The sequence below is a fragment of the Mus musculus genome, chromosome 2 (genome assembly GCF_000001635.26).
Source record: "Mus musculus strain C57BL/6J chromosome 2, GRCm38.p6 C57BL/6J".
In the NCBI taxonomy this organism is placed as follows: domain Eukaryota; kingdom Metazoa; phylum Chordata; class Mammalia; order Rodentia; family Muridae; genus Mus; species Mus musculus.
The window spans coordinates 58,704,030-58,718,515 of record NC_000068.7 but is presented as its reverse complement, the minus strand read 5'-3'; the positions used below and the strand labels follow the sequence as shown (position 1 = coordinate 58,718,515).

General features: G+C 44.0%; 1 protein-coding gene across 10 annotated transcripts in view; it reads right to left on the bottom strand.

Moving 5' to 3' along the window:
* The window catches only part of Upp2 (uridine phosphorylase 2), a 229,530-nt gene that overhangs the window by 77,331 nt on the left and 137,713 nt on the right, over positions 1 to 14,486 (bottom strand). For 2 of the 10 annotated variants that reach the window (XM_030252193.1, XM_011239207.2), the window contains exons 2-3: positions 11,071 to 11,146; positions 4,526 to 4,630 (exon numbers count right to left, since the gene is read on the bottom strand). The exons of 3 other annotated variants lie outside the window; for them this stretch is intronic. Coding sequence is in view for 5 of the 7 variants with exons in the window: in XM_011239207.2 (XP_011237509.1) it covers positions 4,526 to 4,602 (77 nt within the window). In the remaining 2 variants the exon portion in view is untranslated. Of the gene's footprint in view, positions 1 to 4,525; positions 4,631 to 7,992; positions 8,232 to 11,070; positions 11,147 to 14,486 lie in introns of those variants that run through there. 5 more of the 10 variants (XR_866022.2, XM_006498406.4, XM_017319322.2 and 2 more) reach the window with 4 other exon arrangements.

Here is a 14,486-nt window from a genome sequence, read left to right as displayed (position 1 = left end):
GAGAACTGCTTGCTAGTCTCATTATGTTAAGGAAAAAGAATGAAAGGAGAGTAAGACTGAGACCATCAGAGAGATTGACTATTAGAAATCAAATGATGGATCATTGCGGTGACAGAAAAAAACTGAGAGCCAAGGGAACTTTTCTTTCAAATTGCAATCAGCCAAGTTAGCTCTCATAAAGAAAATCACATCAAGCCTTTTGCTCAAGACTTTTCCAAAGGAAACTTGTCAGCAGGGTTTAGGCTTTAAACAAACATTGGATTTGAATTCTAATATGTGATCATAAGGAACTAATGTGAAACAGTTACAAAAGTCCTCTCCCCAGGTAACTCCCCACTCCCCCTTAGAATCCCAAATGAGAGCTGACTAACTGCTTTACCCTGGACTAAGGCCTTTAAAGCGGCCTTTGATCCCAAAGCAATGATTTCATTAAGCTGCCTTCTCTCCTGCTGCCCATGGAGAATATCTGCCTGATTGCTACAGCCTGCTCTCCTCCAATGTGACTTCTGTACACCTGTTGTTCACGAAAAGAGAAAGGGGTGAGGGCTTGACTCCCTAAAGGGAAAGGAGGCTGAAGACCCTGACAGATGCTATTAAACACCAAGCCACAGCCGGGGGGCGGGAGGAAGAGATTTATAAAGGCAAATCAGGAGACAGGATGACATAAAACCGGGTGTCCTTTGGCTTTCAGTACACCTGAGAATGGTTTAGATTAAAGGAAGAAAAGACTGTGGTAGTAGAGACATTTTTATTTACTGGGTACTCAGGCTTTGAGAATGCCACCCCTACCTATGCAAATCCTTAGACTCTCTACTTCTGTCTCAGTGCCCAGAATCAGAGAGATGGGTCTCGGATCAGTCCCTCGCTTGGGTCTTGCTTTACATTCTATGTCTCTCTCTGGAGACACAGAGCCAGAGTCACCCATTATTTTCAAGTGTAGTTCCTTGCTAGACATCATGTAGTGTGGCCCCTATAGAATCAGATGGTTCACAAGTTGGGATGTCTGGCACTACGCTGGAGACACCTAAATTGTCAGAGTCCGTGGCAACAACACGGCTGTTTAGAGAAGAGCAACTACAGTGGACATAAAAGAGACAGACAAGGACACATCCATTTTGTCCTTGCTTAGCTGAGATGCGGGATGCTAGGTATCATATTAACTGTTCTCAGGACCACATGAAAAATTCCTATTCACACAAGACAGAGCATTAGCACCAGATCAGGGTAACAATCTCACACAGTCTTGCTTGGTGAACCAGTGAATTTAACTTCCGTTACCTAGAGAAACATGGGCAACTTGTGGGTGGCTACACCACCTAAGAAAATGTCTCCTTCCTCATGCCATGTTGTCCACCCACCCTCAGCCAACTGCTAAACACTTGTATATATTCAGGAGAGTTAAGTCATAGGATGGAGCTAGTAAGCTCCCTCCCTCTTAAACTCCCCTCCCCTCTATAATAGAACATTAATCATCCCAGTTTTGTGTACTCTAGTGTTGTTACTCAGAGCTGCTCAAGTTCAAGATGACAGAGTTCCAAGAGGAGAGGTTGTAATTGGCACTCTACACTGGGGGGGGGGGGGGGGGCTTTTGACTTCTTCCTTTTCCAGCTACACAGATGGTAGGGCTCAGAAAAGAAAGAATATGGTTAGAGACAAAAGCAGGCCCCCTGGAGGGTTAATGATTTGTGGCTCTTTAAAACAATGTTCTTTACACACTAGTTTGGCCCACATGGAAGACTCACGTAACATGAGACTGATGTTGAGAGGGAAGATGGAGAACTCTCAGTCTCTTACTTTCCTGAGCATCTCAGTTCTTTCCATGATCCACTCAGCAAGTGAATCCCTCCCTCTAAAAAAATTCCTTGTTCCCAAGGCTTGCCCAATGGCCAACCTCCCATGGGCTTGCCCCAGCTAACTCCTCAAGCCTACATATTCCCTCCAGCCAGAGTGCAGCTCTGAGAGGATGAGGCAGACCTGGGTTCTTCCATATGCCATGTCCACAATGGCTTTGTGCCCTGTACAGATTAGGTGTGGAGGAGCTGCCAAGCATCCTAACCCAATCTCTCCCTCTCTCCAGCTGAGCATCTGGCTCTGGCTCTCAGAGGTTCTAGCCTTTCGTTTGCCCCTAACTCATATCTCTACTCTGTTCCATTAATGTACTCCCTCCCTCCTTCCTTAGTCCTTAAATTGTTCTGGGAGCATAAGAAGTCCTAATGAATTAGGTCTGAGGTAGGAGAGGCCTATATCATATGTGAAATGTGTGTGTGTGTGTGTGTGTGTGTGTGTGTGTGTGTGTGTGTGTGTGTTAGAGAGACAGAGACAGAGACAGAGAAGAGAGACAAAGAGACAGAGGAAAACATTCAATATTTTCCCTCTTTCCCACCCTCAATACTCTCCCTTGTTCCCTCCACTGTACCTTTAGATCTCTTCCTCTTTTCTCTTAATCCCCCTTCCACTCTCATATTATGATAAATATAATACACATGCATTTGTAGACATATATTTAAATCTGGATTCTACATGTAAGAGAAAATGTGACTGTTGGGCATGATGGTCTTCAGTTCCATCTGTTTTCATGTGAAGCACATTTTGTTCTTCACTGTGGCAGGAGACAGCCTTGTGTATCTGTACCATGTGGGTTTATTCATTCTATTGGTGGACTGCTAGGCTAGATAATACTGCTATCACTGTAAGTACAAGTGCGGATGTGGAATATCCCTTTTATGTGTTGGTTTACACTCTTTCAGTTTTATACTCAGAAATGGTCTAGCCAGGTCGCAGGTTAGATCTGCTTAAACGCTGAAAATTTGTATTCTGATTTTCATGGTGGCTGTACCACTTTATACCCCACCCACAGCTTAAAAGCTCCTTTTTCCTACATGCTCCCTCACCAACATTTGTTACCATTTCTTGTTTTTGATGGTAATCACTTGGACCAGTGTTGATGAAATCTCTGCTGCGGTTTTAATTTGCATTTCTCTGATAACTAAGAACGTTGGCTATTTTTTCGAATAATTATTGATATTTTTATTCCTTGTGTTGAGAACTGCCCGTTCAATTCATCACTATACTTATTGATTAGATAATATGTGGGTTTGCTGCTTAATTTCTTTTGAGTTCTTTATAGAATTCAGATATCAATCAGGAGTAAGAGAGTTTCTCCCATTTTGAAAGTTTTTCTCTTCTTGCAGTTGTTTCTTTTGTTGTGAAGGAGTATTATTTCTTAATTTTATATAATTCCATTTTTCAATCCTTCTGAAGCTACTGGGGTCCTTTTCAAAAAGCCCTTGCTTGTGCCTATAACTTGAAGTGTTTTGCCTGTGTTTCCTCCTGCATGGCCAGTGTTTCAGTTCTTACATAAAGGTCTTTGACCCTCTGGGTTTTCCACAGAGTGAGTTCACTTGGTTTCATGCTTCCTGTTTTTCACAGGACCAGTTTTTACAGTCTCTTTCCCACTGTATGTGTTTGACAGCTTTGTCAAAGATTAAGATGACTATGGCTGTGTGGATCTATTTCTGGGTCCTCTATTTTATTTCACTGGTGCATGAGTCTGGCACTTATGCCAATACCAAGCTGACTTTGTGGTACTATGACTCCGTAGTATAACTTGAGATTGGTGATTGTAATATTTCCAGTATAGCTCTATTTAGAGATGCTTTGGTTATTCAAGATCTTTTGCATTTCCATACAAATTATAGGGTTTTTGCCTTCCTACTTTGGGGAAGAGGGTCACCCAAATTTTGGTAATAAGTACATTGAATCTGTGGACTGCTTCTTATCAACACAGCCATCCTTACAATATTAATTCTGCTGATCTATGAGCACGGAGAGCCTTGTCATCTCCTGGCGTCTTCTTCATTTCTTTCCCAGGTATTTTAGAGTTTTCATTGTAAAGAGCCTTCACTTACTTGGTTAGGTTTATTCTTAGAAATTGTTTTTCAAGCTAATATGAATAAAAGGCTTTTTATCCTTTTTTTAATTAAAAGTAGATTCTATTCTCATACAATTTACTGATTATAGTTTCCCCTTCCTCTGCTCCTGCCAATTCTTCTCCACCTCCACTCCCCTCTGGATCCACTTCCTTTCTATCTCTCATTAGAAAAGAACAGGCTTCCAAGAGATAACAACCAACATGACAAAATAAAGTATAATAAGATCAAAGTTGAACATGGCAACCCACCAGGAGAAAAAGAGTCCCAAGTGCAGATACTAAAAGTCAGAGACCCACTAGTTCTCACAAGCAGGGATCCCATAAAAATATTAAGTTAATAGCTATAATATATATATATATATATATATACAGAGAACCCTAGTATAGACAAGTGTATGTCCCCTGCTTGCTGTGTCAGTCTCTGTGAGCTCATATGCACCTTGCTTAGTTTGTTCAGAGGGCTCGTCCTCCGGTTGTCCTCTATCCCCTCTGACTCTTACATTCTTTCAACCTCCTCTTCTGCAGGATTCCCTGAGCTCTGAGTGGGAAGGGCTTGATGGGAACACACAAGTGTGCCAACCATCCTGTACTTACAGAAGAGAAGGAGCGGGTGTTTGGGAGCTGCAGAACAAGGTAGACCAATGGGACACAGTCTTGGAGCTGTAGACCATGGTTCTACAGGAGCCATGGAAGCAAAGCCTGCATAGACAGGAGAAAAATGAGGAATACAAAGGGAGGCGCTGCTGCTGGAGAGAGGGCTTGAGGGTAAAATACTTGTATAACAAGCAGGGAGCAAATGGGACCAAAACACGGGGAACACAAGCATGAAAACACCATAACAAAAACCATTGCTGTGGAATTATGCACAAATAATATATGCCAATAAAAATAAGTAGCCGAAAGTGAAGGCTATGCTGTTTAAAAGGAGGGCCTGGTTTTAACTGGTTTTACTGGTTATACTCTTAAGGATTTTTCAATTATTTCACATCCGATTAAGCTGAGATTTCTAAGGATCTCATTTCTAATATTTGAAGGCTACTGGTTGACCTCCCACCCCAAACTTCCAAAAGTCAACAGATTTCAAACACCTGTTAATAACCTACAGAGAGAGGAAGGATTCTATGCTTTCCTAGTCTCACTGGAACCTGTCAAACCCATGTCATACTTCTGTACAGAACTGAGGTTTAAAATGAATGCCATCACCAAATCCTCACAGCAAAGTCTTTCTCTTGCCACTGGCATGCATGTGAGAAAAGGCGGGTTTAAATTCATGCTGTGTTAGACAAATGAACAAGTCAGGAGCTGCCTCTGTAATACACTCCAAGGTCAGGGACTTTGGGCTGGCTTATAGAAATGTGCATTGCCTAGAATGGTCTTTCCTGTTGGTTCATAGTAAGAGAACCTCAGTATCCTTACATATGATTATATGGGAGATGGTTCTAAGGTGGGAAGACAAAACAGTTGCTTTTGAATGGGATGCAGCTCAGAATAAGTGTGCCAGCATAAATCAACTTACACTACCAACCAAAACCCTCAGAGGTAGATGAAACATGACAGTTGACTTACATACTTATCGCCAGACAGAGCGCAAACGGCTGAAGTGCCTTCTGAATTCTCAGAGGAGAACTATACTTTCCATGGCTGTGTTTTAATACATATTGAAACTTCTCAGGACAACAAAGTCTACTTTTTCATAACACACAATGGCAACGTTTTGTTAACTTTAATAAGATAGTGATTAAGAAAAGGCAACTCAGCCGGGCGTGGTGGCGCACACCTTTAATCCCAGCACTTGGGAGGCAGAGGCAGGTGGATTTCTGAGTTCGAGGCCAGCCTGGTCTACAAAGTGAGCTCCAGGACAGCCAGGGCTATACAGAGAAACCCTGTCTCGAAAAACCAAAAAAAAAGAAAAAAAAAAAAAAGAAAAAAGAAAAAAGAAAAAAGAAAAACAAAAAACAAAAAAAGAAAAAGAAAAGGCGACTCATCCTGATCCCCCATACTCCTCATTTCGGGTGGTAGGGAAAACAAATCACAATTTAAGAGCCTGTTGGAGTGGTTCAAGGCAGGGACTGTGTCGAAAGAGAATGTTTTTCAGACATTTACCAGGAAGGAACTTTTTCCAGCTCTCTTTCAGCCGTGACTTCAAACATAAAACTAGTAAAGAATTGACTATTCTATCAATGTACACATCTCAGACTCTTTCCTAAAAAATCCCTTGTATAAAATTCAGTTCCACTCTAAAGTCCGATTCCAATCCAAACCACACAGGAAAAACAAAACAAAAGCCATCAGGGCTGTGGGACTCTGGTGTCTCTGACTGGGGAGACCAAGAGCAAACCATCCATGCGTAAGTCCAAGGTCTAGCAGCATGAAATGAAGCTGTAGGTGGAGATTTCAAAAAACAGTTGGAAAGTTGGCTGGGAAGCTGTGCTGGATCCCAGCCAAGGGTAGCTATTAGGGAGTGGAAACTCTGAGCAAGCACACACTGTGACAGCGGGGTGAGGAGAGTAGTTAAAACGTAATTCCAGCACTCAGAAAAATATAGACACTTCCTTTGAGTGACAGTTACTTTGATCTCCATCCTGTCCACCGAGTTAACAAACGAAACAACAGAAAACAGAGTACCAGGCCTGTTCTTAGTTTGAAGCAATAATTTTGACATTCTTTGGGATGTGATTATTTGTGGTTTAGACTTTTTAGTTACAACGTAGCCTCTGAGACTTTGAGGGCAGATGGAACTGGTGTGTCTTTGTGTTTTGAAGGGGAGAAGCCTAGAAATGAAACAGTTCCTTTGTCTACTCTACTCTTCACAACCATGTGTCCTTGGAATCCAGGTCACAGCTGGCCCCATGGACACAGCTGCTACTGGCAGCTGGTATCACTTGATCTGGCCATGGGCAGCTTGAACAGGAGCTGGTGACTTTCCTTGATTCATGCAGCCCCATGTCATTTGCCTGATTGAACAGATTTCTCCTAAAGGTCTGTGACACTCATTTTTTCTCAGCATCAAAATTCCCATGCTCACGAAACTTCAAGGATCTTTCATTCTGATCACTCATCACTGGAGGGCCAAAAACAGAATGGAAGAATTGAGACAGCGGGAGGTCTATCTTATCTCTGCATAGCACCAGGCTACTTTGATGAAGACAACTGCATGGAACAAGATGAGAAATGATGACTCTCCTGAGTCCTCCTTGTGTTCCTGAGTCCTCCCTGTAGAATTCAGAAGATCACTGTGCACCTTACGAATCCAAGCTGCCTGAGTGTTACTAAAGCTACCCACTGCCCTTGAAGTTTGGCCTTGGGGTGGCATAGGGAAACACGGTGTTCCTTCTGTTACTGCCTCTCTTTCATTCTGGATGGGAAGGGGCAGGGCTCTCCTTCCTTTCTCGTGAAATATAGTATTACTCACCCTCTGTGAGTAAACCTTCTGATTTTACGCTGCTGGCTATGTCATCTCTGCACCCCATCTCTGTCATCTGACCCCATCCATGTCAATTTCTGCAAATCTAAAATGAATTTCAAAATCTCTCCTACTTGAGCCTTTTTCCACGTACATTATTCTCTCACAGAACAGGGTGTAACAGGCCCCTATACCTTAGTAGGTCCCCAGTCCTTAGCACAACTGGGGCCAGGAGAGACGTACCATTCAGCCCTTGGAACCTAGTACATAGCCAGCAATACCTGCCAAATTATGGGCAAATCCTTAAATGTACTAATCTTGCTTTCCTGGCTTCTATAGTTCTGATTCTGACTGTCAGCTGAGGTGTGTCAAGCCAGGATATGGCTTTTATGCTTAAAAGCTGACTCTTAAAAAGGCCCAACACTGCACCGGGGTCAGGGACACCCAGTGTGGTCACCGGCATATCACCAGCAAGTTAACACTTTCTCCCGGGTCTGAGTAGTCTTCTTTGGTGGACTCCTCACAAGAAAAATATTTCATGGCTTAGCCTCAGAGGTAAAGGCTACAAAGAGTATCGTTTGACAGGGAGACAAGACAGATTGGTTTAATATTTGCAGAATAGCCTCATTACAGTATAGGAAATAGAAAGTATATTTACAGCAAGGAGGAGTTTGGCAGGAGAGGACAGGATGCCGACCTATGTTGCACGGTGTGGACTCTGATTGATGGAGCACGGAATGCAAGCCACACCCAGCCTGCTACAGCCATTTGGCTGCAGGGGAGTACCTCCAAGGCCTCCTCCTGGTGGTTTCTTTGGCTTGTCATCCATTCCCAGGCTTGTGTGTGATCTTTCATTACTGGATTAGCTTAAGTGCATTTCTTTTTCTTAAAGCCAAACTATGAAATGAAATGGAAACACTCAGCTCAGACTCACATTCCGTAATGGACCCTTTGTGCACATGCACACAGCTAATGCTTACTTCTTGTTCCTATAATTCCACTCTAAACAATCTTTTACCCTACTGAGGTTCCCAGTTGCCACACCCCAAGTTATTGCAATGCCTTTAATCTCCCCCCCCCCCAAAACCTGCCTTTACCGCACCCTCTCCTGCCCAGATACTCATCTCTCCCTCTTCCCTAGCCTGTTTATTTGGACTTCTGTCAGTATATTTTCTGAGTAGGCCCCTTCAAACAAATCTAATTTCTCTGCTTCACTCAGCAGGCTTCTACTCCACGTAGCTGACACCCGAACTGGCCTTAAGCAGCGACCACAGTCCATGCCTTCACTTACATTTTCTGCTTGCCCTGAGACAGTTTGTACTGAGTCCACATTCTGATGCTGGCCTAGAGCCAACCCACTCTTCCGAATGCCCCTCAAATCCTACTCACTTTATGTTTCTCTTAATCGCTTGTCACTCAAGGCCACCCCACACTACTTCAGAACTTAGGAATACTCCAAATTTGAATCAAAGATAGCATCAATGACTGATATTTATTGAAACCATCCCAGGGCCCAAGTCCTTGGCTACGGATAGCTCATTTAATCTTCATTCTGTCCCCGCAAAGTGGGCTCTCCAAAGTAAACTCTGGACATGAAGAGTTTGAACTTTCAAGTGACTGGCAACTTCACTCAGAATTCATGGAGAGAAATAAAATGCCTAGGAAATGTGGTACACCACCCCTTTCTACTGTACTGGTTCTCAACCTTCCTAATGATGCAGTCTTCTCTTTACCTCCTGCCTGCATGGCAAAGCCACATAGGCTGAGAATTGGGACTTTTGTAGTTTCTGCATGCTCTGCTATGAAAGCACACAACCCTTGAATGATACTCTCCTGCCCTAAGTGGCCTTTCTCGTGGAATCATTCTGTGGTGGATGGAATGCACTTGTCCCATGGGAAGAGAGTGGTTTTGTTAGAGTAGAGTAGGTGTGGCCTTATTGGAGGAAGTACACCACCATGTGGGTAGGTTTTAAAGCCCCGCCCAGTGTGAAAGAGACCCTCCTCCTAATTGCCTGGAAGACAGGCTTCTCCTGGCTGCCTTTCATGGAGATGTAGAACTTTAGTCTCCTCCAGCCCCACATCTAACTGGATGCTGTCATGCATAATTCCTGCCATGACAATGATGCACTAAACCTCTAAAACTGTAAGCCAGCCCCAATGAAGTGTTGTCCATTATAAGAGCTGCATGGGTCATGGTGTCTATTCATAGCAATGGAATTCCTAAGACATCATCTTTGGTCAGCTGTCCAGTTCCGTGGGTCTGGCATTTAAGTCTGCTTACTCAACAGCATTAGTAAGTGGCTGCACTTGTCTTTCCTCCCAGGAGTCTTCGGTAACTCTTGGGTGGCTAAGATGGCACCAGCCTGAGACAGGAGGCATGGGAAGGCCTTCAGGGAGACCTGACATCTCACTCATTCTGCCCACCTGCAGCATTTGATCCTGATGTCCCACCTCATGACACCCTTTTGCAAGGCTAGGAGTGAACAATTTTCCTAAATTCTTAGGTAAGACAGGATTGTGGCCTGCCGGAGGCATTCTGGGGGCCAGCTCTGAGAGAGTTGGGGTCTAGGACAATATGGAAAAGGGATCCCCTAGATGCTCCTTAGCCCTGTGATTTATTCAGAGAGAAAACAGCTGTCCCTGCCTAGAACCAAGAAATGTGTAGTTTGGAAGTAGATGTTAAACATTAGAGCTTATGGCTTCAAAGAGGATCTGCCTGAGGGAATTCCTCTGCCCGTTCCTATATGACAAGCTGAAAGCATTATCCCAGCCTTAAAAAGTGGTGGATTTGGGGAGGATGTGTGGGATCTTCTCAGGCACAGGCCTGGCAGGGAAAGTTCTGCAGGGCTTTTTTGCTATGAGAAGACGTCATCTGGAAGCCACCCCAGTGTGTCCACCTCCTTCCTCCCTTTTTGCCTTCCTTCCCCCATTTTTCTAGGTAAGAAGGAAACGACAGAGTACCTTCAAAATGGCCCCTGCATTTCTCACAACTCAAACTTCCTGACATACCAAGGCCAGTGTGCAGAATCTGGATGCCCCTTGGTCACTGTTGACATGACAGAGTCATTTAAGGATCCCCTGAAAAGCCCTGTGGGTACCCCTGCTTCTTTGTGTACCACTGCTGGTTCAGGAAACCTAACAAAAGCCCTGAGAAGTCCCATTTGATCTTATCTCTCCTTCACTGGTATGTGGAGCTTGTTCAAGATTGGGGAAGGTGGCTTTTGTGATGGTGACAAATACCAGATACTTCCCATGTCAGACATGTCAAGGCATACAATGGGTTATAATTAGCTCTCATGGGAGAAAAGAAAGGGCCACTCTGTCCTAGCTTGCTTATGTCTTTGCACTGATCTTGAGCCTCTCTTGCCTGTGTTGAGTGAGAAGATCTGCGCATGTCTACAGCTGTCATCAGAACAGCGCATCCCACAAACAGCAGCTAACTCTTCCTGCAAGTGGGGAACCTATTTCCACGACTCACCCACAGGGCCAACTTCAAAGGGACCCTGGACCGGGTCTCTTTTCTGACTGCATCCCTCTGCTCTAAGAAAGTGTGGTCCTGGAAATTCATATATAAAGTCAGATTAAATCAGGGATTGGGTAGGCTTTTCATCTTTACTTGAGAAACATACAAAGGATGCCTTAAAATAGTATCTCCTCTCCAAGGGCAGTTGAAAAGTGGCCTGATTCATAAGAGCTTGATCCCCAATCAATTTCTTAGGGATCAGATCATACTCACCTTCAGTAGAAATGACAGAGGGGCCCTTTTGCATATCTATACTGTTCCAGGATGTTCTGCTGGGTATGCAGTCATTCTTAGGACAGAAAAAGATTCACTAAGTGACTGACCATTCATATAATTAGTTCCCATTCAATCATAATTTCCCAAATATTGGCAGCAAGATCCTTGCTGGATACTCCCATTAGGGGATTAATACAATGCAAATCAGATGCAGATTGACTGAAGCCAAGTGGAATTGCCTGTCTTGCAATAGATACAAGCTTTTATCTGAAAAGGGCATGGAGCATCATAAATATCAAGGAATGAAAAAGAGATCAATGGAACAGTGAGGGGTAGTATTTTATAACTAATGTATTATTAGTAGTATTTTCCTCCTAATGGCCAAAGGTCAAAGATTAAAGGGTCTGTGCTAAGGCCGCCTGTGCTCTGCTCTAAGTTACTCCACGTGGTGTAAAATGGTGGTTCTCTAGGCAGCGTCTTACCATGAGACTCCATTTGGCAAGTATCTTTGACTCCATTTTGAGTGCAGACTCAGAGGCGGGATGACTGTGCCCTTTGGTGGGCACATTAAAAACAGTGTCTAGCGCCACCCACAAGAACTGAACTGGCACATAAACTAAGAGTTAAGAGGAATACTGCCTTGTGGGGAACAGATGAAGTCCTGAGTACGTGTGTATTGTTGGTAGGAGCACAGCATGTCAAAGGCCCCAATGCCTCAGACCCATGGGAGGAGCAAGACCCACCCCAGGATAGGCTTGGAGGAATGTGAATGCCTTCCCCTGGGTAAACAGATGACCTTTAACTAAAACAAGTGTGTGCTGAAAATATCAGCTGCAGCTCTCTCCTCCAGGATGACTGCAACCTGAGACTGCCTGCCTATAGAGACTCCCTCCCTAGATTAGCTACACTGCTTCTTCTTCCTCCTCCTGCTCCTCCTCCTTCTCCTCCTCTTTCTTCTCTTTCTTCTCCTCCTCCTCCTTCTTCCCCTCCTCCCCCTCCTCCTCCTTCTCTTCCTCTTCCTTCTCCTCTTTTTCCTCCTCTTCCTCCTCCTCCTCCTCTACTTTCTCTTCCTCCTTCTCCTCTTCATCTTCCTCCTTATCCTCCTCCTTATTTGTGCTGTATACAATAAACTTGTTGACTTTCTAAGCTGCTGCTAGTATATCTGTATCAGACTGCATGACCCACCAGGTCCCAGCTTCTTCTGTAGGTCTGTCTGTTGTTTCATGTCCCCATTCCCCGTCTCCCCCACCCCCAGCTAGGTTAGCTCCTAAGCCACAAAGCACTGCCCTATAAATTTCACAAAATAAACTGCAACTGTAGGAACATACAGCATATTAAAAATCGTACTACGATAACCAGGCCTGAGGACTTATTGATCATATCAGCTTTAAAAAAAAAAAAAAAAAAAAAGATACAGCACTCTCACCTCACAAAGAGAAAAACCACCTAACACTGTGCCAATGTGGGGCTTCTCACCTGCTGTTTGACCACCTGGTGTTCCTGTCAGGGAACAACAGGCAGAGAGCCACTAACCCTTAGGGTCTTCAGTGCAGTCCAGCTCAAGGAGCCATCTCTTCATCCACCTGCTCCTCTGACAGGACTCAGGTCTGCGGTAACCATGGCCGGCTTCACAGTCCCAGGCCCCAGCTTCTGCGCTCAACTGAAGCCTGAGACTTGACTCTGCAGTGCCTCCTATCTTCCTGATTTTATTCCCACACAGACTATTGCATTCCAGCCAGCCTTTCTTCCTTCCTCTCGAGTCCCATTCTGTACACACACACACACACACACACACACACACAGAGAGAGAGAGAGAGAGAGAGAGAGAGAGAGAGAGGTAGATGCATTTACTTTGTGGTATGTAGCGTATAGAACACAGACATGTTCATATGTTTCTGTTGTATTTTTCTTGAAGATAGGGTTTTGTTTCACTGCCCAGAATTACCTCAAAGTAAAGATCCTCCTGCCTCAGCCTTCTGAGTGAGAGAATTTCAGGCACGCACAAGCACACCCGCGTCAAAATTTTGCTTGTTGCTTTAAATGATTTCCCTTTTAATTTTTAGTAGTGATTGCCCTTGAATAATGAGATTCGTTTATGACTCTTTATCATTTCATGTATATATTACTAGCTCGTTGGATACTTGGAGCCTGTGGGGCTGGGTGGCGGGTGTGGGGCACCACATAGCAGGTAAGAGAACTGAGCCCCTGGGAGGTGACTTAAGCACACTATCAAATTAGTAAGTGCTATTTAGTAAGCAAGTTAGCTTCAGTAGCATAGCCAACACACATGCTCTCGTTTTATAAATAAGAAATTTAGTTGCTAAGTAATTTAGTGACTAACCCTTGGCCATATGTCTAAGTATATTAATTATACTTCAATACAGACTTTGTGATCCCCCTACACACACACACACACACACACAGGTTTATCCTACTGCATGGGTTGTTTCTTTACAAAGAAAAATAGCAAAGCATGATATTACCAATGTTCCCAGCACTGAAAATCTCTAAGGGAATTTCAGGAGTCAGGTTCTGTTGCAACTTCCTTGGGAGGAGGGAGGGATATTGCCTGCTGAATTAAAGAATATGTTTGATTCATTCTTGACTGAGTGGCATTGGCCTTTCGCCCATGAGTCCAGCAGGGTACATATTTGTCTTCAGTGACCCCACTACCAAAAGTTTCACAGTGACTAAGCACTAAGCAAATACAAACACAGGTAGGACCTGGTAGCCCTCAGACATGGGAGACCTACACATCCCCAGCACAGTGAAGCCACGCAGAGCACCCGGCCATGTACACAGCCTATTTTTATCTATGTATTTCTATTTCTGCCTTCATTTTTTCCCCCTCCTTGCCTTTGTAATGCCAGGTATAGGCAGAAAAACTTAGATATGCATCCAGAAATTGGTATTTTACTACTGATGAGCTGATACAAACAATATAACTAGGACCATTATAATGTTAAGTGAGTTTTGAACAAATAGAGTTAGAAATCCAATTATCTTTCCATAGGAAGCTTTTGTGTGCAGCCATTGTTAAATAAAGAAGGGAAGCCAGAGGGAGAGTTAGAACAGCAATTTCTTCTGCCTGTAAAGGGACAACGGAGGTGCCCTACACATACATTAATTCATTCACAATGGCCACCCCTTGCTGTCAATCAACAAAGTTCATTTTTAACTCCTGCTTATACATTGGTGACTTGAGGTTTCCTTTGGGGAGCGAAGGTGAAAGCCAGGAGCACATAACATGAGAGACCAACACTCCAGGCACTGCATACAAAACTAACTTCCAGAACCAATCTCCAGCAGCCCTCCCCCAGGACCCCGGGTTGGGATCCGCAGGGTTTACTAGAGATGAGAAAAGGCTGGAATTGCCGCACTGGTCCCAGGCTGACTGACCTTGGACTGACCTC